The 21,021-nt window shown below is 51.9% G+C and overlaps 6 protein-coding genes across 6 annotated transcripts; 3 read left to right on the forward strand and 3 right to left on the reverse strand.

Moving 5' to 3' along the window:
- Window positions 1-925: 925 nt before the first annotated feature.
- Window positions 926-2,392, forward strand: N7539_008163 (putative serine/threonine protein kinase ENV7; the record flags this gene model as incomplete). Its single annotated transcript, XM_056937763.1, has 3 exons — window positions 926-1,045; window positions 1,174-1,786; window positions 1,854-2,392. The coding sequence occupies 3 exons, from the start codon at window positions 926-928 to the stop codon at window positions 2,390-2,392; spliced, it is 1,272 nt and encodes a 423-aa protein (XP_056786855.1).
- Window positions 2,393-4,410: 2,018 nt separating this feature from the next.
- Window positions 4,411-6,954, forward strand: N7539_008164 (putative MFS transporter; the record flags this gene model as incomplete). The annotated part of the gene is made up of 9 exons (XM_056937764.1): window positions 4,411-4,607; window positions 4,764-4,971; window positions 5,108-5,124; window positions 5,216-5,318; window positions 5,439-5,932; window positions 6,057-6,143; window positions 6,215-6,268; window positions 6,381-6,710; window positions 6,774-6,954. The coding sequence occupies 9 exons, from the start codon at window positions 4,411-4,413 to the stop codon at window positions 6,952-6,954; spliced, it is 1,671 nt and encodes a 556-aa protein (XP_056786856.1).
- Window positions 6,955-8,005: 1,051 nt separating this feature from the next.
- N7539_008165 (glycoside hydrolase family 43 protein) lies at window positions 8,006-9,037 on the forward strand (the record flags this gene model as incomplete). The annotated part of the gene is made up of 1 exon (XM_056937765.1): window positions 8,006-9,037. One exon carries the CDS (start codon window positions 8,006-8,008, stop codon window positions 9,035-9,037), a length of 1,032 nt encoding a protein of 343 aa, XP_056786857.1.
- Window positions 9,038-10,040: 1,003 nt separating this feature from the next.
- Window positions 10,041-10,690, reverse strand: N7539_008166 (uncharacterized protein; the record flags this gene model as incomplete). Its single annotated transcript, XM_056937766.1, has 2 exons — window positions 10,041-10,592; window positions 10,676-10,690. 2 exons carry the CDS (start codon window positions 10,688-10,690, stop codon window positions 10,041-10,043), a joined length of 567 nt encoding a protein of 188 aa, XP_056786858.1.
- Window positions 10,691-10,978: 288 nt separating this feature from the next.
- On the reverse strand, window positions 10,979-13,191 carry N7539_008167 (oligopeptidase family protein; the record flags this gene model as incomplete). Its single annotated transcript, XM_056937767.1, has 2 exons — window positions 10,979-13,103; window positions 13,175-13,191. The coding sequence occupies 2 exons, from the start codon at window positions 13,189-13,191 to the stop codon at window positions 10,979-10,981; spliced, it is 2,142 nt and encodes a 713-aa protein (XP_056786859.1).
- Window positions 13,192-14,119: 928 nt separating this feature from the next.
- N7539_008168 (ATP-dependent RNA helicase BRR2) lies at window positions 14,120-20,788 on the reverse strand (the record flags this gene model as incomplete). The annotated part of the gene is made up of 2 exons (XM_056937768.1): window positions 14,120-14,651; window positions 14,709-20,788. The coding sequence occupies 2 exons, from the start codon at window positions 20,786-20,788 to the stop codon at window positions 14,120-14,122; spliced, it is 6,612 nt and encodes a 2,203-aa protein (XP_056786860.1).
- Between the last annotated feature and the right edge of the window lie 233 nt (window positions 20,789-21,021).

Genomic DNA, 21,021 nt, shown 5'->3' on the forward strand with positions numbered 1-21,021 from the left:
CGACCGAGTGAGGGGAGCTCAAGGGGACAGTACCGGAGTGGGCCGAGAGGGAAGACGACTCCAAAAAGACGTCCAGAAAACAGTCGAGGGAGAGTCAATTCAGGAGGAGAGTCAATGATCCCAACGAAGCGAAGGAAGAGTCAATGCCATCGGTTCAGGGAAGCCTGCGCGCCCGACGAGTTTGGACCGCTGCAGTTGAATCAGTTGCACCAGCCCGAAAAGAAGACGTGCGTAGTTACCGTAGCAAAGTATAAAAAGCACGAGACAGGATCGGCAATAATTTCAAGGTGGGTGGAAAGGGGCGCGGGACAACAAATCAGCGTAAACAAACCCGGCGGTGGGACGGTGGATGGATGAGTGTAGTTGTGTACCAGAAAGGTGACCGCCAGGCTTGGTCAGATGTTGAGACAGTTGCAGGTACTCAAGAGTCAACAGTACTTTAACCAGGACCACAAGCTCTCTCTACCTTCTCTCAGGTAGTACAAGCATAGTAGAACTACTTAGAGTATAGACTATAGTAGTATTATCCTGAGTTCAATTCAGTAATACGAGGTCAAGTATCCGAGCAAGTGGACACTACTACTCGGACACCACTGACATCCCTCCCGCTCCACCCGCAACAGCGCCAAAGTCTCCCTTCCGTATTCATCACCCAAGCTCACCTTCCCGCAACGAACCCTCTACTTACCCACAGGACAAGAAGACTCACCCCCCTATTGAACCTGGCGGACCGACTGCAGCCATTCCTCCTTGCCGAACACATACAGACTGCACGACTCTCCACTTCAGGCTCATCCACTGTTTCCACTACCCTTGGGCGCCGATCGCGGGATCCTAGCGCATCAACGGCCAGCCACGCTCCGTTCTTTCTTTGCTCCCAGAGCTTGGATCTCTCGAAGCTGAGAAACCAGCTCCCGCCGTCATCATGGCGCAGTATTTCTTCGACCTGCTCTACAATTTCACAGATTGCATGTGCTGCTTTCCCAGCACGCCGCAACTTAAGATCAACAATCGTAGCTTCAAGCTATTGCGACTTTTGGGCGAGGTAAGGACACAAGGCAATGCGCCGGTTGCCAGGGGATCACAGATTCGCCGGTTGGACGGCAACCTGTCACGGGGACGGTGATTCCAAACCATGGGGGTCGCAAAGCTGACGTCCTCGATCTCGCATAGGGTGGTTTCTCGTACGTCTATCTCGTGCAAGATAAGACAAGCTCGGAATTGTTCGCGCTTAAGAAGATCCGCTGTCCGTTCGGTCAAGAATCCGTGTCGCAAGCGCTGAAGGAAGTCGAGGCCTACGGTCTATTTACGTCACACAAGAACATCATTCATGCAATCGATCACTGCGTCTCGACAGAATCGGGGTCGAAGTTTCGATCGGATGGCGGCGAACCCGGTTCCAAGACCGTCTATATCCTCCTTCCCTATTACCAGCGGGGTAATCTGCAAGATGCGATCAACGCCAATTTAGTCAATCATACTCGATTCCCGGAGAAGCGGCTTATGGTGTTGATGCTCGGGGTGGCTCAAGCACTGAAAGCGATGCATCAGTATCGAGTGCAGAGTGGATCTGCGTCTACCCGTCAGGCCAAGGCGGTCCGACGAGAAGGAGAGGAAGCAGACAACGCGAGAACGATGCAGATGAAGCCAAAGCGACGAGCAGGCCATACCGCAGATGAGGAGGACGAGGAGAACGAGCCGTTGATGGATGACGAAGTCACACAAAGTCAGGAGGGTGTGCAAGAGGGTGGGCTACGCCCGTATGCGCATCGCGATATCAAGCCTGGTGAGTTCTCCTCGCGAGCGATCCCTGCTTTTCTATTCGAACTCAACTGACATTGTGTCGCGATCAGGCAATATTATGATCGATGACGATGGCCAAAATCCTATCCTCATGGATCTCGGCTCGCTCGCACCAAGTCCTATTGCCATCACTTCTCGATCTTTGGCCTTGGCCGTACAGGACACGGCCGCGGAGCACAGCACCATGCCGTACCGCGCCCCAGAACTCTTCGATGTCAAAACGGGCTCCATCATCGATACCAAGGTAGATATCTGGTCCCTTGGCTGCACACTCTACGCCTGTCTGGTGGGCAAGAGCCCCTTTGAGGCCCGCAGCGATGAGACCGGCGGCAGTCTCAGTATGTGTGTTCTGGGTGGTGACTGGCGGTTTCCCGACGAAAAGTCGGGCGCAACAAAGGGCAAGGCCAAGGTCGGTGGCGACGCAGACGCTGGATCCAGCAGCAGCGAGCAAGTTATCAGCGAACCAGTCAAGGAGATCGTTCGCAGATGTCTGCAGGTTGAACCTGCAGATCGACCGGATATCGATGAATTAATCCAGATGATGAAAGATATGATCAGTGAGCTGCCGGACGATGATGGAATTGCGTAGGGTTCGCATCGAAACCCGCGGATCTTGCTTTTGATTTATGCGCCAAAAACACGACACTTTTGCGATGGTACACTCCTTTCTATTGCGGGAGTCGTTTAATAACTTTCGACGTGGGCAGGCTCAATTGAGATCGAACCTGCACGCGATATTGATATTGGCGACTTGTACAGTATTGTCTGAGCGCGAGAAATTTACGGGATGTTTGTGGATGTTTGTGTATGCTTCCGTGGTCCTGTTCATCGAAACACCTTTTCTTTCCCGTGAAGTACTTGTGTATCTATTGGTTTCCGCTACCACAACTCGATGTCAGGCTTCAAGTCCCTGATGTCAAGTGTATTGATATCAGGGCTTGCAAATTAATCCATAATCGGTTTTTGAGGATGAATATTTCTGTTCGTTGCATACCATTGCGCTTGCCATGACCATTACCATTATCATCACCAAAGAATGGGATTTGCCATGCCAATATCCGTGCCGGAGACGAAGCAGTAGAAATGTGGGAGTCATTCCGACGGCCACCGTTCTCAGTTCTTGCTACGGTGGCGAAACCGGCTAGATCTGCGAGTCCTTCAGTGTACTACTGTAAGTCTTTGGGGAAATCCTGGCTTGTTGTCTGTACACAGCGTTGCAAATTGCATAAAAGTCGAATGAATACGCCCCACCATCTCACCATACTGCCTACCCCTTTTGGTACAAGTGCCACTTCCAGGACACGAACATCACTCTGACAAAAGGGTACGACGCGGCCGCTGACTTGAATTAACTTGCTCTTTTTCTGCTCGCTTTCTTGACCATGCACAAAGCGCAGTCATCCTCGGACAGCCGAAGTCAATCAGTCTTATCTGGCTTTCACGGCTTATTGGGTAGACCGAAGTCGTAGCTGATAGTGTTCGACTCGGAAAGAATGCCGGACGAGGGGACTGATAAGCTTCGAGATATGCGGCCATCTTGAATAGGGTCGATGGTACGGGACGTAGAGTATCGGGATCCAGAAGGACTCGAAGGAGACTCAATCATCGTTGTGATTGAAAGTCTCAAAGGTCGATCCGTTGTACTTGTTGCAATTTGGTCTTGGTCGTGGATAAAACCGTCGACGGTCACGGATCATGCATTGGAGCATCACCTTACTTGGTATGGGTACTGGTACTATTGCTGGTGGACTGCTAGGTTAGTAGGAAATAGTTACCAGGTAGTAGGTACTGGATGTAGTAGGTACTTAGTACTGGAGGAGTAAAGACCAAAAGTACCTCGATAACCCGCGGCTGACGGTGCGGGGAAATATACTACTACGATCATCTTACCTTATCAGTACCACCCTCTTGACATCGGTTTGCCGCTGATCTGCAACCGGACAGGGACAGATACTTATCTGTGACCCCCTCGACCGCAACAATTTCTGAGTACAGGTACATGTGCTGACACCCAAGCCATGGACCATTCCGCCTCAGGACGGTATCGCCGACATTCGCGGAAAAAAGTCCGCCTTTGGTCGCATGGAATCCGAACAAGTACCGCCGAGAGAGGGATTCTGTTCCCCGCTTTGATAACGACTTGAGGTCCAGATGGATCGAGTATCGTTTGCTTTCGCTCGAGATGACCGGGTGACATGTCAGCTTTGATCTTTGGGGTATAGTACTCTGCTTCATATAAATAGAGATGTCTGTCTCGACGATCTGCTCGCTCTGTGGAGCGGCTGTTTTCATGACAGTTGCCCCCTCGCTTGAATGCATATGCACTCGTCGAATTCAGTTCAGTCTCGTTTCAGATATCATTACAAGTGGCTGTGAATCATTTCAAAATTGAGACTGGTATCTCTAGATACATTCTGTATCCTCTCATACCTACCACCACGGTCTACCTGAGCTTACCATACCATAATCCCATCAATCGAGGATTGCAGTCCTTCCTCACACATATTCCCTTCATACTCCAATTCTGGTCGTGTCCACACACCTCACTTACCTCCAGTACCAGCCGAAGAGAGCTCCTGTTGGCTTCTTCGAGCTCCTCCGCTAGCCATGACGGCCCCAGTGATAGACCCCTCTCACATTCCGGGCACCGTGCTTCTCGTCGATATCGAACACGTCTCGAACACACGCCATCTCGACCATGGTGATCGGGACATCGTGCTAATTCCGCCGCCATCTCAAGATCCTGATGATCCGTTGAATTGGAGTCCGAGGCGAAAGTTGCTGTCCACTGTTTGTGTGAGCGTGTAAGTAGCAGGGCTTCCTTATCTTGTCTCCTTTCTTTCCTTTTCGCATGACTTTGGCCTTCTCACTGCAAACGAGCTGATGTTCTGAGTTTCAACTCATGTCGTATCCTGCGTGCAACCTAAGCTGACACCCTGATCTTGCAATGAATTACTCAGATACACCCTCTTCGCCGGCATTTCTGCCTCGGTAGTCTACTCTGTCATCACTCCCTTGGCCAAGGAGACGGGATTGTCAGTCAGCACCATCAATCAAGGCACGGGATATATGTTCCTGCTCGCGGGGTGGGGGCTTTTATTCTGGCAGCCTTTTGCAATGCAGTTTGGAAAGAGGTTGACATACTTACTTTCGCTGGCGGGACTCTTGGTAGGTTTATCCTCGGAGATGAAAGCTGCCTGTCCGGACCCGTGGGTTGCTGGTTTTCGACCTAAGAAACAACTCTCGTCCGCTTATGGCACACGACCGTTTTTCTTCGCAGTGGCTAATCGTCTCGTTTATCTAGGCGACAACCATGTGGGGGTATGTCAAACCTCTATTCGTCCATGACAGGACCGAGAAAACCATCCGGGCCACCCTGGTCCTGAACTGACATTCATCACGAGTATTGTAGTCCGTATGCTGGCACTGACGGTCAATGGATCGCTCGAACGGTCATCATGGGCTTCTTCCTTGCGCCTATCGAAGCCCTTCCCGAAGTGACCGTCACGGATGTGGTATGATATTCCTTGTCCTTTCCTCCCCAAAGCCAAGGTTCTCCCGAACTCTCTACGGCTTGACAGGGGCAAAAAAAAAAAACATGGACGAAAAAAGAGATTGATGGATCGTTCGCGTAGTACTTCACCCACGAGCGCGGCAGCTACATGGGTCTCTACGCCTTCTTCCTTGCGGGCAGCAATTTCTTCGCCCCAGTCATCTGCGGGTTCATCGCCGACTACCAAGGATGGCGATGGGTGTTCTACTGGCCCAGTGTCTTTCTTGCGTGCGCGATGATCTTTCTGTTCTTTTTCATGGAAGAAACCACCTATGTGCGAGAATCTGTCGAAGATCCGATGACGCTGAATGGCGGCATACAGGCACTGGAGAAGAGTCTTTCTTCGTCCCGTGCAGATGTCGCGGATGCGGAGGAAAAGGCATTTCCAAAGACGGGAGAATCCGATCCTTCTCCGGCTGACGCTGTGACAGACCATGGAGAGGGGCTGCTTTTAACAAAAAAGACATATTTACAGAAGTTGTCGTTGTTGGGGCCCAAGCAGACTCACAATAATATGCTCCTGAGGTTGTGGCAAACGTTGTATTATCTGTCGTGGCCTGTGATTTTCTATGCGGGGTAGGTCGGTATCTTTGATTGCGGTCCATACTTCACACAGTCTCCAGAGAAAGGTGGAGCGTGTGTGAGAAACCTCCGCAATTCGCCAGCAAGCTGACATTGAGGATGATGATCACCTTTCTAGATTCTCTTATGGCTCCTATCTGGTTTTGTTCAATATCTTGAACGGCACGGCTTCGATCATTCTTGGCTCTGCGCCTTATAACTTCAGGTACGACCCTTTCTCAGAGGGGAGATCTAGTCTGCGGTCATTGAGACTCAACCACTCACCGCGATATCTAGTTCCTCCATGGTCGGCGTGAGCTATATTGCCTGCTGTCTGGGCGTGGCCATTGGGTACGTTGAAACACCCTCGAGCCTCCAAGTTTCAAAGCCTTGTTGATATGCACCATCGATCCTGTTCCCATTACATTACTCGTGGACAGCTAACCTAAATGCCCCATGTTAGCTCCATCTTCACCGGCCGCTTCAGCGACTGGCTCACCCTCAGACTAGCCCGTCGCAACAACGGCATCATGGAAGCCGAGCATCGGCTCTGGCCCTTTCTCGCCTGCCTGATCCTCGTCCCGGGCTCCCTTCTCCTCTGGGGCGTCGGGGCAGCCCACGAAATCCACTGGTTCGGTCTGATCGTCGCCATGTGCATGGTGGCCATCACCAACACCTGCGCCGTGACACTGAGCATCAACTACCTGGTGGATAGTTATCGGGAGTTGAGCGGGGTGGCCATGGCCAGTGTGATTCTGGTGCGGAATACTATGTCCTTTGCGATTGGCTATGGGTGAGTTGAGGAAGGATGGTTCGAAAAGTTCGTTCTTTCTCTGATCTCTAACTTGTTTGATAGAATCACCCCGTGGATTGAAAATATGGGATACCAGAACTGTTTTATCTCGGCGGCCTTTGTGGGGATGGCTTGTTCGGCGGTGTTTTTGGTGATGATCCGGTATGGGAAGATGTTTCGGATTCGGAGTCGGGAGAAGTATTGGGAGATTGTGCAGGGCAATTGGGAGAAGGGGTTGCATTAGGGGAGGGGAGAAGTAGATCAAACCGAATATTCGAGCAGCGGAGAGTTGATAATGGTGGATACATTGAAGGTGTCACAAGTTAACAACTACTCTTCAAACTTGTTGTAGTAATGACGAGATGTTCAGGTTGATATTTTCCTTACTATCGACCATTGCTGTTCAGTTCCTGTTGCTGTTACTGTTGTAGTGCTATTGCTATTGCTCTTGCTCTTGCTCTTGCTGTTCCTATCCCTATCCCTCACTCTCCAGGGTAAATAGCAGATCCAAACAGGCAAGTGGGGGGAGAAGAAGAAGAGAATGCGTGGAGATTCGGTGCCGGTGCGGGGAAAAAGCGGGATGGATTTCAACGGCAGTTCAACCGAGGAAGAACACGACAAACGATATGCATCATTTCGCGCATCTCCATTCCTTGCCGCACTTGCTTGTAGAGAAAACCCTAGCAATACTGGCATGGCGGTACTCCGATCCATCCGTCACTTGTCCTGAGTCCTGACTCTTGACCTAATCAGCCTTTAATCAATGATCATGGAGTCAGGCTCTGAAGAGTGCAGACTGCCGACTGTAGGAAATGAAATTCCCACGTCTCACCAGTCCGGATCTGGTCAAGAGTGCAGCTTTCCGACTACTCCTGTTCGGGACGACGACCGTCTCCAACTCCAAGCTTGACCCCCACGACGCCGCTTGCTTTTAGCCGGCGGTTAATTTCCAAAGAGATCCCAAGGGAAAAAAGGGAAAATAACAAGATGCAGTCCTTGTTCACTAGTTAGTAGTTACTAACTACTACTATACTAGTAGTCCGCGGTAAAGACCGCTTAAATGGCAGCGCAACGCTTGAGAACTAAATAACCAGGTGGCAGCCATTACTTTATTTTCTCTCTCTCTCTCTCTCTCTCTCTCATTTTCATTCTCTTAGGTAGTCTTCATCGGTTATCGTGAGCAGAGCGGACCGATCGCAGTGGTGTGCAATTGATCTAAAAACTCTCCATCAAAAAGCTTCATCGCATACAGAGTACACTCGTGACTTCGTCAAAAGCTCTTCTCCATCTTCACCATGTCTTCCTCATCCAACCCCAAACCCCTCATCACCCATCTCTACACCGCAGACCCCTCCGCCCACGTCTTCAACGACAAAATCTACATCTACCCTTCTCACGACCGCGAGACCGACATCGCCTTCAACGATAATGGCGACCAATACGACATGACCGACTACCACGTCTTCTCCATGGACTCGATCGACGGGCCCGTCGCGGACTCGGGCGTCGTCCTCTCCGCCGACAAGGTCCCCTGGGTCTCCAAGCAGATGTGGGCTCCGGACGCCGCCACCAAGAACGGCAAATACTACCTGTTTTTCCCGGCGCGCGATCACGAGGGCATCTTCCGCATCGGCGTCGCCGTGTCGGATTCCCCCACCGGTCCCTTTGCGCCGGAGAAGAGCTACATCCCCGGCAGTTACAGCATCGACCCGGCGGTCTTCGTGGACGAGGACGACCAGGCGTACCTCTATTTCGGCGGCATCTGGGGCGGACAGCTGCAGTGCTGGGAAAAGGCCGAGTCGTCCGAGGCGAAAGGTGCAGAGCTCGATCCGCAGATGAACGGGCTCGTCTTCAACAAGAACAAGTCTGGGCCTCAGGAGCCCTCAGGCCCCGGTGTGCCTGCCTTGAGTCCGCGCGTGGGCCGCTTGTCCGACGATATGCTCTCGTTTGCGGCGCCGCCGCAGGAGATGCAGATCCTAGCTCCCGAGACCGGGGCGCCCCTGGCGGCGGATGATCATGAGCGCCGCTTCTTCGAGGCTGCGTGGATGCACAAGTACAAGGGCAAGTATTACTTTTCGTACTCGACGGGTGACTCGCACTACTTGGTGTATGCGACGGGAGACTCGCCGATGGGGCCATTTACGTATCAAGGGAGGATCTTGGAGCCGGTGCTGGGTTGGACAACGCACCATTCGATTGTGGAGTTCAAGGGCAAGTGGTATCTGTTCTATCATGATTGTGAACTGTCCAAGGGGGTGGATCATTTGAGATCGGTCAAGGTGCGGGAGATTGTGTATGACGAGGAGGATAAGATTCATTTGGCGTAGGGGAGACGACGACATTGTACATATGACGAGTCTCTTTGGTATGAGGACTGATGAATATCAACCGTCTTGGGAGCAAGACAAGTGAAAGTCTATCTCTAGATGAGATGAAGGGCATTGTCCCTAACTCACTTATAGTATACAGTCTACATCAAGTCTACCACATGGGCCTTTCGTCCTCCGTAGAGACATGGATCCATCGACCTACTGATTCGTAGGAAACAAACCACTTAGATCACTCTACGCCTGTGAGGTGCAGCATGATAAGTTGGACGTGCGTGTAAACAAACCTACTGTCTTCGAGATCCAGGGGGGTACACAAGTTTGAGCAAAAGCAATACTGAGGTAGTCCAGCGCAAAGATGACTATGACCCACGCTGGAATAGTTGATTTACTTCTTCTTTCCCCCTACTATATTTCTCGATCTATCTATACCCTGGGATTTTAACCCGACATGACATACTAAAGCTTTATATTGCTTCCCCAACACAGATAGTTGTACTTAGTGGTCGACTTTGCTGAAATTAGTACCTCCCCTGACAGGTACACTTATGATGTCCGCCAGTCGCCATGGAGGATATCTTTTTTACTCTTTGCAAATCCTGCCATACACTCAGTCCTTCACAGCCCCCTCGATTCCACCTGTATTCAATCCACACCAATAGATCTTCAATCATCTTCTCCCATTCACATGAGAAACACACCCGTCACACATCCACAATCAATACTTTCCAAACAGCCCCCGCGGCCCCCGCATCATCTCATCGAGTACATCCTCCCATTCTCGAGCCATCCACACGAGAACCTCTTTTTCCGCTGCTACCTCTCTCTCCCGTCTCTTTCTCTCCACCTTCTCTTTGCGAGCACTTTTCTTTCCAAACGCTCCGCGGAGCATATCGCGGATTCAAAGCCCGAGCTCGGAATCCAGATCAATATTTCCTCGAAGACAACTCGCTGTGATATTTCCACTATCAGATCATCTTCGTCGTCCTTCTCTTCGTCCCCATCAAGGTCCATCGCATCCTCCTCCTCCTCCTTCTCCTCTAGTCCCACCCCCCAAACATATGCCCTTCGCCTCATAGAGCCCGATGAACCAGCCGAACCTCTTTCTCTTCTCCTCAATCCCAATATCCGCCTCGCCCTCCCCATCCCCGTACACCCACCCGACCCAAGCCCGCATGACAACCGGATAAAGCCCCGTCTGCGGCGTCGGCGGCCACACTTGATGGTAGTACACCGCCAACCGATCTAATTGGGGCGAGGTGAGCAGGTGAAATGAAAGTATGCAGCTGGGGAATTCGGGGTGCGGGATGCCGGTGAGGATATGGACGAGGGGGGTGAGCGGGGTGGAGAGAGAGGTTAGGGTTTGGGCGAGGGACGGGGACGAAGATGGAGATGCAGATGGAGATGATCGGGGCTGGGAGGCGGGTGGGGGGTTGGAATTTGGGGATTTCATGTTGTGGTGGTTTTGGGGGTGTTGGATAGGTGTGCTGGGGAGATGGTAGGTGGTGCTCGATTTGATGGATGAGACCCAATATGGGTTGCTTGGTTGGGATGGCTAAAGGTGCAGACGCGATGAGGTTGGCTGATGATATTTGGACTCTACTCGACTCGCGGAGGTTCGATGGGATTTATAGGCACATTCGACGTGATCATGCTTTCTTCCTCTTGACAATGTGAGCTTCGGGCGATATCCAAGTGAATAATGAATCATTGGTAGAGGCGAGTCTCAACAAGACGGGTAAAACAATGCAAGTATTTAACAGTCCTTTTTTTTCAGTGCCCGAAACACAATGCTCTTTGTAATCCAATTCCATATGATGGTGCCGCTTTGTTCGTCCTTGACAATGTCACTGTTTGACAATACTGCTTCCCGAAAAATAACTCGACTTTACAAATTCCGTATCCCCCACCCTGCCTCTTTCATCACCGCGCCAGCCTCGTTCAAAGAGCCAGCTTGCCCATCTCCGAGCTCAGATCAGGCTCATCCGCAACAGGGGGCAGTCCCGCATACTTGTTAATGAAATTCAACACTGTGCGGTGCCACATCAGCGAGTTCTCCGGATTCAACACCCAGTGGTTCTCGTCCGGAAAGGTCAAAAATGCACTCTCCACGCCGCGCATCTGCAGCACATTGAATGCAGCCAGGCCCTCGGCAATCGTCAGTCGGTAGTCCAACTCATTGTGAATGATCAGATGAGGCGTTGCCCAGTTCTCCGTGAACCGAGACGGGTCCCATTTAGCCCAGTTCTCGGGGACCTTCCAGATCGGCCCCTTCAGATCGTGGAGAGGAAAGTATTGCTCCTCGCTAGCCAGTTGGGAAGTCATGCTGAACACGCCATCGTGGGTGACTAGCGCCTTGAATTTGCGACCCAGGTCGTGGCCTTGAATCCAATTCATCATGTATCCTCCGTAGGAAGCTCCCAGGGCGACGGCACGCGTTGTATCGACATATTCAAGGTTCTTCTCAATGTACTCAAAGCCCTTGACAAGATCCTCGTATGGGCGACCACCCCATTCACCGCGGATGCCGTCAGTAAACTCCTGGCCATACCCAGTGCTACCGGTCGGGTTGGGAGTGATTACAACGTATCCTTGTTCGGCAAACACAGCCGGGTTCCAGCGAGTGCTCCACTGGTCGTTCCATGCACCTTGAGGACCACCATGAATGAGATAGGCCAAGGGGTATCGCTCCCCGGCCTTGAAATGAGACGGCTTCATCACCCAAGCGTGTACTTTGTGGCCTTCGGCTCCCTCAAACCAAATCTCATCCACTTGAGACGAGGACAGGCCACAATGAGACCCGCCGCGACAGTTGGATGAAACCAACTGGGGCTTCTCCGGATGGGCAGGATCGATAATGGACCATACACTGTTGTCAACCAAGTTGGAGCTTGACACGAAAAGCTTGGAAGAACTGGCTGCAGCAGGTGCAACATCATTGACGTGGCCATTGAATGTCAACTTCTTCAATGCCTTGGTCGTCGCCTTTTCAACTCCTTCAAGAGGAAGCTGGTACAAGACTCCACGACCAACTTCCTCCACCTGAATCAGCAATGACTTGCCATCTTGAGCAAAGGACACGGCACCAGGGCTCAGGGGCCATCCACCCTTTCCGTCGGCGGACTTGAAAATCTCTATCATCTCACCATTCCAGGGGTTGGGTACATAGAGAATGCGGTTCTTGTCCGACTCGTAACCGTCCGTCTGCATGGCCAGCAGAGCAATAGAGCCGCCATCGGGAGACAGAACGGGCGAGGCCATGGCACCCTGCAACCCACTCACCTTACAGGGCTTCACCTCCGAGACGCTCATACTGGTCCATGAAAACATGGGCGCATAATAACAAGAGCAAGCGGTGTGGGTTGCTGGGTTCAGGCTGGGGTCCTTTGCAATAAATACAATTGCAGAAGGGCTGATATCGAAGTCTCCCGTTCCTCCAAATGGAGGAATCGGCGATTCAACCGGCCCTAGGCCCGAGACGGAAATGAGATTGGTGAGGCCGGAGACTGCGTACTTTCCCGATTGCCGACGAGCAGGGTTCACGGGTGCCCTCTCCAGTAGACCATACCAGATGGCATTCTTCTGGGGATCGACGTACGAGTCCCAATGACGAACGAACAGAGACGTATAGAGACGGCCCGTAGTGTGGGACTTCTTCGCATCATGAGGGTTGAAGAGCGATCCGTCCGGATTGGCTTTACCTGATACGGCGAACCCGATCTTTCCAGGCTCGATAACAGTGACCTTCAGGTCCGACACAGGACCGGGGACTGTACCAGCGGTATACGTTTTGTCTGCCTCGCGTGCATCTCCAACAATGAAGCTCGTGTTGCCATTGGACTTGGCCTTGAGCCAGACAAGCTCGTCGCTCTCGCCGAGCCACTGCGGGTTGCTGGCACCGGGATCGTTGGTGACCAGAGCGGACCGACCAGACTCGATTTCAAGGACACGAATCTCGTTGGTCTTGGAATGGGAATCGAATGAGTAGGACGTCTGCGTATAGAGTGCCAGTGTTCCTGCGGCGTTGGGAACGGCGGAGGATCGCCTGGGGGCGCCGAGGAGGACCCTGTGTAACTAGATTAGCCGTCTGCCTCATGCCAGTGACCCCGAAGTGACATTGTTGGTATGGGTACTAACTCTGGAGTGAACTTCATTGGACGAACAGTCATATCAATGAACCTCAATTAGAAGAAAAGAGAGAACCCAAAAGGTGAGTCTCCGTGAATCAACCTTCGGTGGGTGTGTTTTGAAAGTGAGCTAGACAGATGACGAGAGACGAACTTGTGAAGAGGAAATGTCCGCAGGCAACGGCACAGCAAAGGCTGATCTAATGTCCAGAAGAAGAGCTCGTGTATAATGACTGAAGAACTCTGAAGGAGTGGATGAAAACACAATGCTGACTCGAAGGGGGAATGCAGGGGGACATGCAGGACAATGGAACGTGACTCGGACTTTGATGCGGGGTATCTCCGCTGCTTATCGAGTAGCTCCACTACCCGAGGAGCTTGGCCGGCTGGAGGCTCTCCAACTCGCTTCGGGGTCGAGCTTGGAGAGCATTGACTCTTCAGTAGTCGGAAATTCTGCAACAGGAGCACCTCATGCTGATAATACGATGGTATCTCAGTTGTGGCATGGCTGCGTTGAGCGTAGATATTACCTCACCTAATTCGTAAATATAAAAGCAATTTTAGAGAAGGTATTGTACGAAGCCATGCTCACATTATTAACATAAATTGCACGGGTACATTTATGCAACCTCCGAAGCCATGCACATCAATTGCACAACGATAAAGATAACCCTGAAGTAAGGACCTCATGATGATTCCATGGATTGTACCTACCTAGTACCGGCCCTACCGTGTGGTGAAGGTCAGATACTCGCTCTGACTCCTCGATAAAGTCCGCTGTCCATTTGCAGGAAATCTCCAATCAGTGAATGGGTTAGGTCTGTACAAGGCTAGCACTGGAGGTAGAATGAGAAAATGCAACTAAAACTGAATATAAACAAAAGACACCTTTTCATCTAGATAGCCTAGGCATGACTAATTGTACAATTGAACATCAAAAATTCAAAATCATTATCTACTCTTCCTCGTCCTCTTCCTCGCTCTCATCCTCATCCATGCCCTCAGCCGCATTCACGGTAAAGGTGGGAGCTTGATCAACCCCAACGTAACTGTCACTCATCAGGTAGAGCGTCAACTCGTGCTCACCCGGCGTGGGCACGATGTACTCAAGGCGCAGGTCAAGTTTGCGACCGATCGTGACACGCTTGATGGCCAGCAAGTTCTTTGTCTTCTCCTCGCCCACAACCAGCCACCAGTTCTCCATCTTTTCGGTGGGGTAGAAGGGTGCGTGCACGGTTGTGTCAACTTCCTCGTCCTCTTCCACCTCTCGCTGGACCTTAATCTTCAGGTAGGCTGGCTCCCCAGATGTGACATTCTCGGGATCTTCAACCTCAAAGTCAAGGTCAATGCTGGGGTATTTCTCGTTGGTGAACGCGGCGGCTTGTGCCAATTGCTTGTTGTTGAGACCCAGACGTTTGACAAGGGTGGCGTAATCCTTGTTCTCCGAGGGGTCCATGGCTTCCATGAACTCAAAGATGTCATTGATGCTGAAAGAGAAAGAGTTAGTGGATCGTCGCTCCTCGCGTGGATGGAGTGGTACATACCCATATTCCTTGGCAACCTCAATCACCTCGGGAGAGAAGTGAGGAATTTGCTTGAGAGGACTGTCGCGATCCCACATCGCTTGGACTACCATCTGTGAGAGTTCCATGGCATTCATGGCATTCAGATGTCCTTCGGATGAAAGGACGTCAACGCAAGCGCTGAGGAGGTTGAGCACCTTGCGAACAATGTCTTCCTGGTCCTTGGCGAGATCGATAGGGAGTTGCATCCGGGAGAAGTGAGCCTGAAGGAGAACAAAGGCCTTAAAGTGTGGTGAGTCAAACGCGGGCTTTGACATCTTCACGGGCACTCGGTCGTACACGCGGCGAAGAATATGATCCTCGTGACGACGCATCTGGACCGATTCGAATTCGGTCGCGGAGGTAACAATTTCCAGAATACCCTTCAGCTTCGTGCGAGCCGACAAAGACAACAAGAAGGTCTGCATGGTGATGAAGGAGATGTTGTAGTAGGCGCTGATCATTGCAGCGTTCAGTGGAGAAACACTGTCGTCTTCCTCGTCGAGATCAATGATCTTCGCCTCAGACAACTCCTTGAGCGTCGTCTCCACCAACTCGGACAAGAAAGTGCTGAGACCTTCATGACTCACGTCGCTAAGACCGTAGAAGCTGGGATTAGCGAGTAGACGACGGTAGAAGTAGGAATATGTCATCCAGTCCACAGCGTCCTGCGTTGACGTGATAGTGCGGGTACTGGCCTCGGTCACAAATGCATCGTGCAAATACACCTGAAGATGGCTCTCAACAGGCAAAGCCTCGTTCAGGAACTTCTTGTAATATTCTCGCTTAACAGCCGGCACCATGAGCACACCACGAGCAGTCTTGTCTACGCCGGGACGGGACGCCTTTCCGAACATCTGGAGAATCTCGCTGATCGGATAGTCAATGTAACGATGCTCGCGGCCTTCAAAGAACTGAGTGTTCATCACGATCACCAAGTGTGCGGTCAGGTTCAGCTCCCAGCAGACATCGCGCGAGGCAAGAAGAACCTGGATGGCGCCGATGTTGAACAAATGAGAAACAATGCGCTTGTCAGTCTGGCTCAGAGCCTCATGATAGTAGCCAATACCGTGGCTCAAAGACGTGGCAAGAGTTTGTTCCTGAACACGCGAAAGAAGGGGTGCTAGCTCCTCGACATCGGCGTTTAAGAAACGGTCCTCGTTGTCATCCATTGCACAGGCCGCCAAGAGATCCATTGCCGTTGAGCGAGCCTGCTTGCGGCTGGGAACGAAGGCCAGCGCAGGTTTATCCGGAGACAGCTGCAAGATCGCCTGGTAGGCCGGTCTGGCCATGGCAAGCATGAGAGAGGGGAAGTGGGGGAGGTTGAATGACTGGATGTGCAGCTCCAAGGGTACGGGGCGAGCATGGGGGCTGAAGTTGTAAATGGTATGCTTGTTGGCACCGATCCATTCACCGAGATCACGAGCATTAGAGAGTGGCACACTTAGGCCGAGAATCCGCATCTCGTTCTCCGTCTGGAGAGCCATGTAGTGCATACGAGACACGACCATCTCATAAATGTAACCGCCGAAGCCACCAAGCATGTGCAGCTCATCTGCAATAAACAGCTGCACCGTTTGGACATTCTTGCGTCTCTGCCATTGGCGGGAAAGAACATCCCACTGCACAGGTGTCGCAAGAACAAGGTCGGCTTGTTCCAGAAGCTTCAGATCTGCCGTCGTTTCACCGGTCAGCTTGACGATGGTCTTGCCGCCAGCAATACCGCTCAGCCGTTTGTCCCAATCAGCCAGACGCTGGTCGATGAGCTCCTGGAATGGTGCGACATAAACGGCACGACCTTCCTTTTCGGTGGCCCAGTGACGCAATAGAGCCAACTCGGCACACACGGTCTTTCCGCTTCCTGTAGGTGCCCCAATGAAGACGTTATCGTCAGAGTCAAACACAGACTTAAAGACCTGGGTTTGAATCTTATTGAAGTGCTCCCAACCAGGATACAACTTCTGGAATTCGTCACGCTTCAGCGCCTTGACTGGCGCTCGCTGCATATCCAGCAAAGGAGTATGAGGCGGGAAGCGCTCGGGAAGAATGAGTTTCTGGAAGGAGACAGCAATTTTCGTTTCAGAATGCATCCACCGATCAGAGACCAAGGAGATGAAGTAATTGGGAGGCATTGGTTCAGTGATCGGGACTGTGAATTCAACCATGTGCTCGTTCATTTCAGAAATGGCAAACTCGCGACGCAGGAGGAAGCGGTCATGGTACAAAATCTCCTCGCCATCGCAATCTTCGACCAGGATCCAAAATTCTTGCGCAGCTCCATGCACAGAATCTTCCCACACAAAGTTGGGTGTGATGGTAAGCTCAACACGTAGCATGGAGCGGGTAATAGGTTGCACTTGAGCCTGAACGTCAAGTCGAGGGAATTTGGAAACAAGATCGCAGACAACACGACCGGCCTTGGGCATGCCAAGCAACTCGCCCATTCGAGGGGGGTCCAGGTCGAAATAGCTAGGCCATGGCACGTCAATACGCTCGGCTTTCTGGAGAATATCTCTGGGGCAGCCAGGGAACTGACGGAGCGGAGACATGGTTGGCCACATACGCTTCTCGGCCATCTTACATAGATCCAAGGCTGTCTTGGCCACTGAGGCCCATCCCTTTTTGAGGCAGATTTCGAAAATTGCACGGATAATACGACCCGCAGACTGAGTGACATAGACCATGTCAGCCATAAGCGCAAGGCCATCGAGCTTCAGTCGTGAAATGTAAGCCTGCAAAAGGACGTTGATTTTGGCATGGGGTTCGTCGATGGTTTCTTTCACGGGGACAGGAACTCGGCCCAAGAGTTTGCCAAGCTCAAGCTTTTCATCCTGACGAACGGGAATGTACTTGAACTCATCGCTCAGAGCGAAGATTCGGAATAGCTCAATCGTCGTGATGGAAGGCTGAAGGTGTTGAGCGTAAGTAAGCATGGAGTTGTGCCCAATGTAGTAGTGGGAAGAAATGCGGCCGAGCTCAGTTGACTGCAGGCGACCAGTCTTTTTCTCGTACTTGACAAGTCCAGCCCGCTCAAGTACAGCCGCGGCCGAATGAATCAGATCCACACGTTTCTGTTCCAACGCATCATCATTCTCGTAGTCCGCTCCAACGCTATACAGTCCAGGGGATCGAAGCATGCGAACGAAGAGATAAGTGTAACCCAGCCACTCAACGCCTTCATCACGCGTTCGGACGTTACCCAACACGATCTCGGCGTTCAAGTTGTCAGCGAGCTTGCTCATGAGTTGTGACTCGATGGGCAACTGTTGATTCATGAGCGAGAGATAGTACTGGATCTCAGATTGCGAAGTGATGATGATACCTTCACCGAAAGTATCGTATTGAGGTCGACCAGCACGTCCCAGCATCTGCAGAACGTCTTGAGGGCTTAGCTCAACCCAGCTACCCTTCTCTGGGGAGTACACTTGTGTTCCTTTGATGATGACAGTATGCGCAGGCAGGTTGACACCCCAGGCGAGGGTTGCGGTACAGACAAGAACTTGAATACTGCCATCAGCAAAGAGGGCTTGCACGGAGTCACGGTCAGCGAGACTGAGACCAGCATGATGAATACCAAGACCATAGGGAAGGAGATCTTTCAATGATGCGTCATCAACCGAATCGGCTTCCTCTGAGAGGATAGCACGACTTGCAGCATCACTGCGAAGGATTTGCCCGATAGTCTCCATCTCGATAGCCTTGTCTCTGATGTACTTCGCAGTCTTGGCGGTTTCCTTGCGAGAATGAACGAAGATCAACATCTGGTTTCGTTTCTGGCCAACTTGCTCCATGACCTTGTTGTAACAGATATCGTTCATTGTCTTGAGTTGTTTAATAGCCTTCTTATCAGTCACTCCAATAAACTCTTGCTTCAGCGGACAAGGACGGTATGAACCATCGAAGTGGAAGACACCCGTCTCGGGATCAGCACGGAGGAAGCTCGCTACATCACGATAATTAGGCAGAGTGGCACTGAGACCGACGATTCGAACGGGGTCACCAGTCTGCTCGACCCGGCGAATGGTTCGGCTGACAATGCTCTCCAGAACAGGGCCACGGTCGTCGTGAAGAAGGTGAATTTCGTCAATCACAATGAGTCGCACGAGGTTCGTATAACTCGTCTCTGAGGCCTTTCTCGTGATGACGTCGTACTTTTCAGGGGTGGTGACAATGATCTGAGTGTCGGCGATTTGCTGCTTGGTGAGTTGACGATCACCTGTGAGTTCAGAAACCCGAATGCCGTAGGGCTCAAGACGCTTCCCGAGGTTTCCAACTTGTTCTTGGACAAGAGCTTTCAGTGGAGAGATGTAGATGATCTTGAAATCGTCCAGCATGATCTCTCCAGTCTCGGGGTTACGATTCTTGCCAATCTCGCGGAGAATAGTGAGCATGGCGACGTTCGTCTTTCCGGATCCAGTAGGGGCGCAGACGAGCAAATTGCCATCATCGTGGAATGCGCTGGGATAACACTTTGTCTGGACTCGGTTTAACTCTTTCGAGCTACCAAAGCCCACACGCGCCCAGTCCGGAAGTTCCGTGGTCGGAATGTTCTTCTCACCGGGCAGCTTTTTGGCTTGTGGAGGAGGGACGTGAATTTCTTCGTATCCCTTGAATGTGCGCTTTGTAGAACCCTGGGGTAGTTTGACGTTGGGATTGGTCATGAGATGATTACCCTGATGAAAGACGAGGTTTTCCAGGTTGATTAAGCGCTTTGGCTGTAAGCCGCCGACCAGGCCATTCTCGCCCACTTGTTTCAGGTCTTCAGCCTCAGGCGCGGAGGGAACATCGACGTCCATAAGGTCGAGCTTAATCTTCCCGGAGCGGTGGGAAACGTCCTCAGTGGTCTTGCCACGGATCTCGTCCAAAATTGCACGATGGCCAGTCTCGACCATCTGGCTTTCCACCAGGTTTCTAGCATCTGCATCCTCAGCAACCTGCCTCCACCTGGTAACCCAGACGATCTTGGACCGGTTGGAGACCAATTTTGCAACAAGCTCGGGGTGGTCGTAATCAAACAGCTCCATGAGATCGTTCTCGACATCGCGAAGAGGCTTTTCGGACCCGTCCTCAGCCTGGCCACCTAATATTTCGAGGGCTTCCTTGGTCTTTTCTTGCTGAATGTGGGCGTCGGGATACAAAGCACCAATTTGACGTTGAAGCCAGTACGCATCGATCTCGCGAGCGGGTATCGTCATTCCAGTTTGGTCCTGCGACTTATCGCCCTGCTTCAATCCACCGTCGATTATCATTTCATCTTCAGCGTCTCGATCCTCTGCAGCAGCGCCGTACGTGTCGACCCGGTCCTGCTCATCGGCGTCCTCTTCATCAGAGTCCTCTTCCCGAATTTCGTCCACAGTACCCATACGATCCTCGTCCTCGTCTTCTTCGTCAAAGACTACAGCGACACCCTGACGTTCGTCAAGCTCGCCCTCTTCATCCAATCCACCGTCCATTTCCTCATCGTCGTCTTGAGCGTCGTAGTCGGTGATTTTCTTGCCCAGATTGACAAGCTCGTTGAACTCTTTCGGATTCATTGAAGTACCCAAAAGATCATCGATTTCCTTCTTTTTATCAAAGTCTTTCATATCCTCATCCTTGAGTAATTCAAGGACGGCATCGGCTGCACTGCGCACGACCTCGTGTGGAACGTCCCCCAAATTTGTTCCGGTTATCGTGAGGATGAGATCGTAAGTCGCTCGCGTGGCTGGCGTTCGGGGGCGATATTTGAGACCTTCCACTAAGGCATCTGCCGCTGATAAAATGCCTTGCCCGCGTTGTTGCGCTGGCTGACCTCGCTGACGTTTCCTCTGTTCCCGCAGAAGCACATCTTCGCCCTCGTGGATGGCGCCACGCTCGAGATCGGTGGCGGGCTTCTTCTTGGATTTTGGCACATTTTCGCGTGCTACTCGCCCACCCATTTCTCGGATTCCAATCCGGCCCGCGAGTGACTCTGGATCGCCTGTAGGCTCGTCATTGACGCGGCTGATGAAACGACGGTCCGCCTGGAGGACCAGGTTGGACATCGCCGAGTACTTGTATTGCGAGATGTTTTGGTCCGCCATTTTGAACGTGCGGTTGGAGGCGCTTCCCCCAGAAAAAGATTGGGTTAGGTTGTGAAAGAGTGTGGGAAAGACTGAGTCGCGACTGTGGTCGGCGATTGCGCCGCGCCCGACCTATCAACTGCGCTAGAGTGGCGAAAGCACTGTCAATGGGAACGAGACACTGAGTTCAATTAAATGCCCCTGCCTGGCTCACGCTCCTGTTGCAAGTGAAAAAAATAACTGGGACGTGGAGC

Source organism: Penicillium diatomitis (genome assembly GCF_028827545.1).
Source record: "Penicillium diatomitis strain IBT 30728 chromosome Unknown utg000012l_segment0_segment0, whole genome shotgun sequence".
NCBI lineage: Eukaryota > Fungi > Ascomycota > Eurotiomycetes > Eurotiales > Aspergillaceae > Penicillium > Penicillium diatomitis.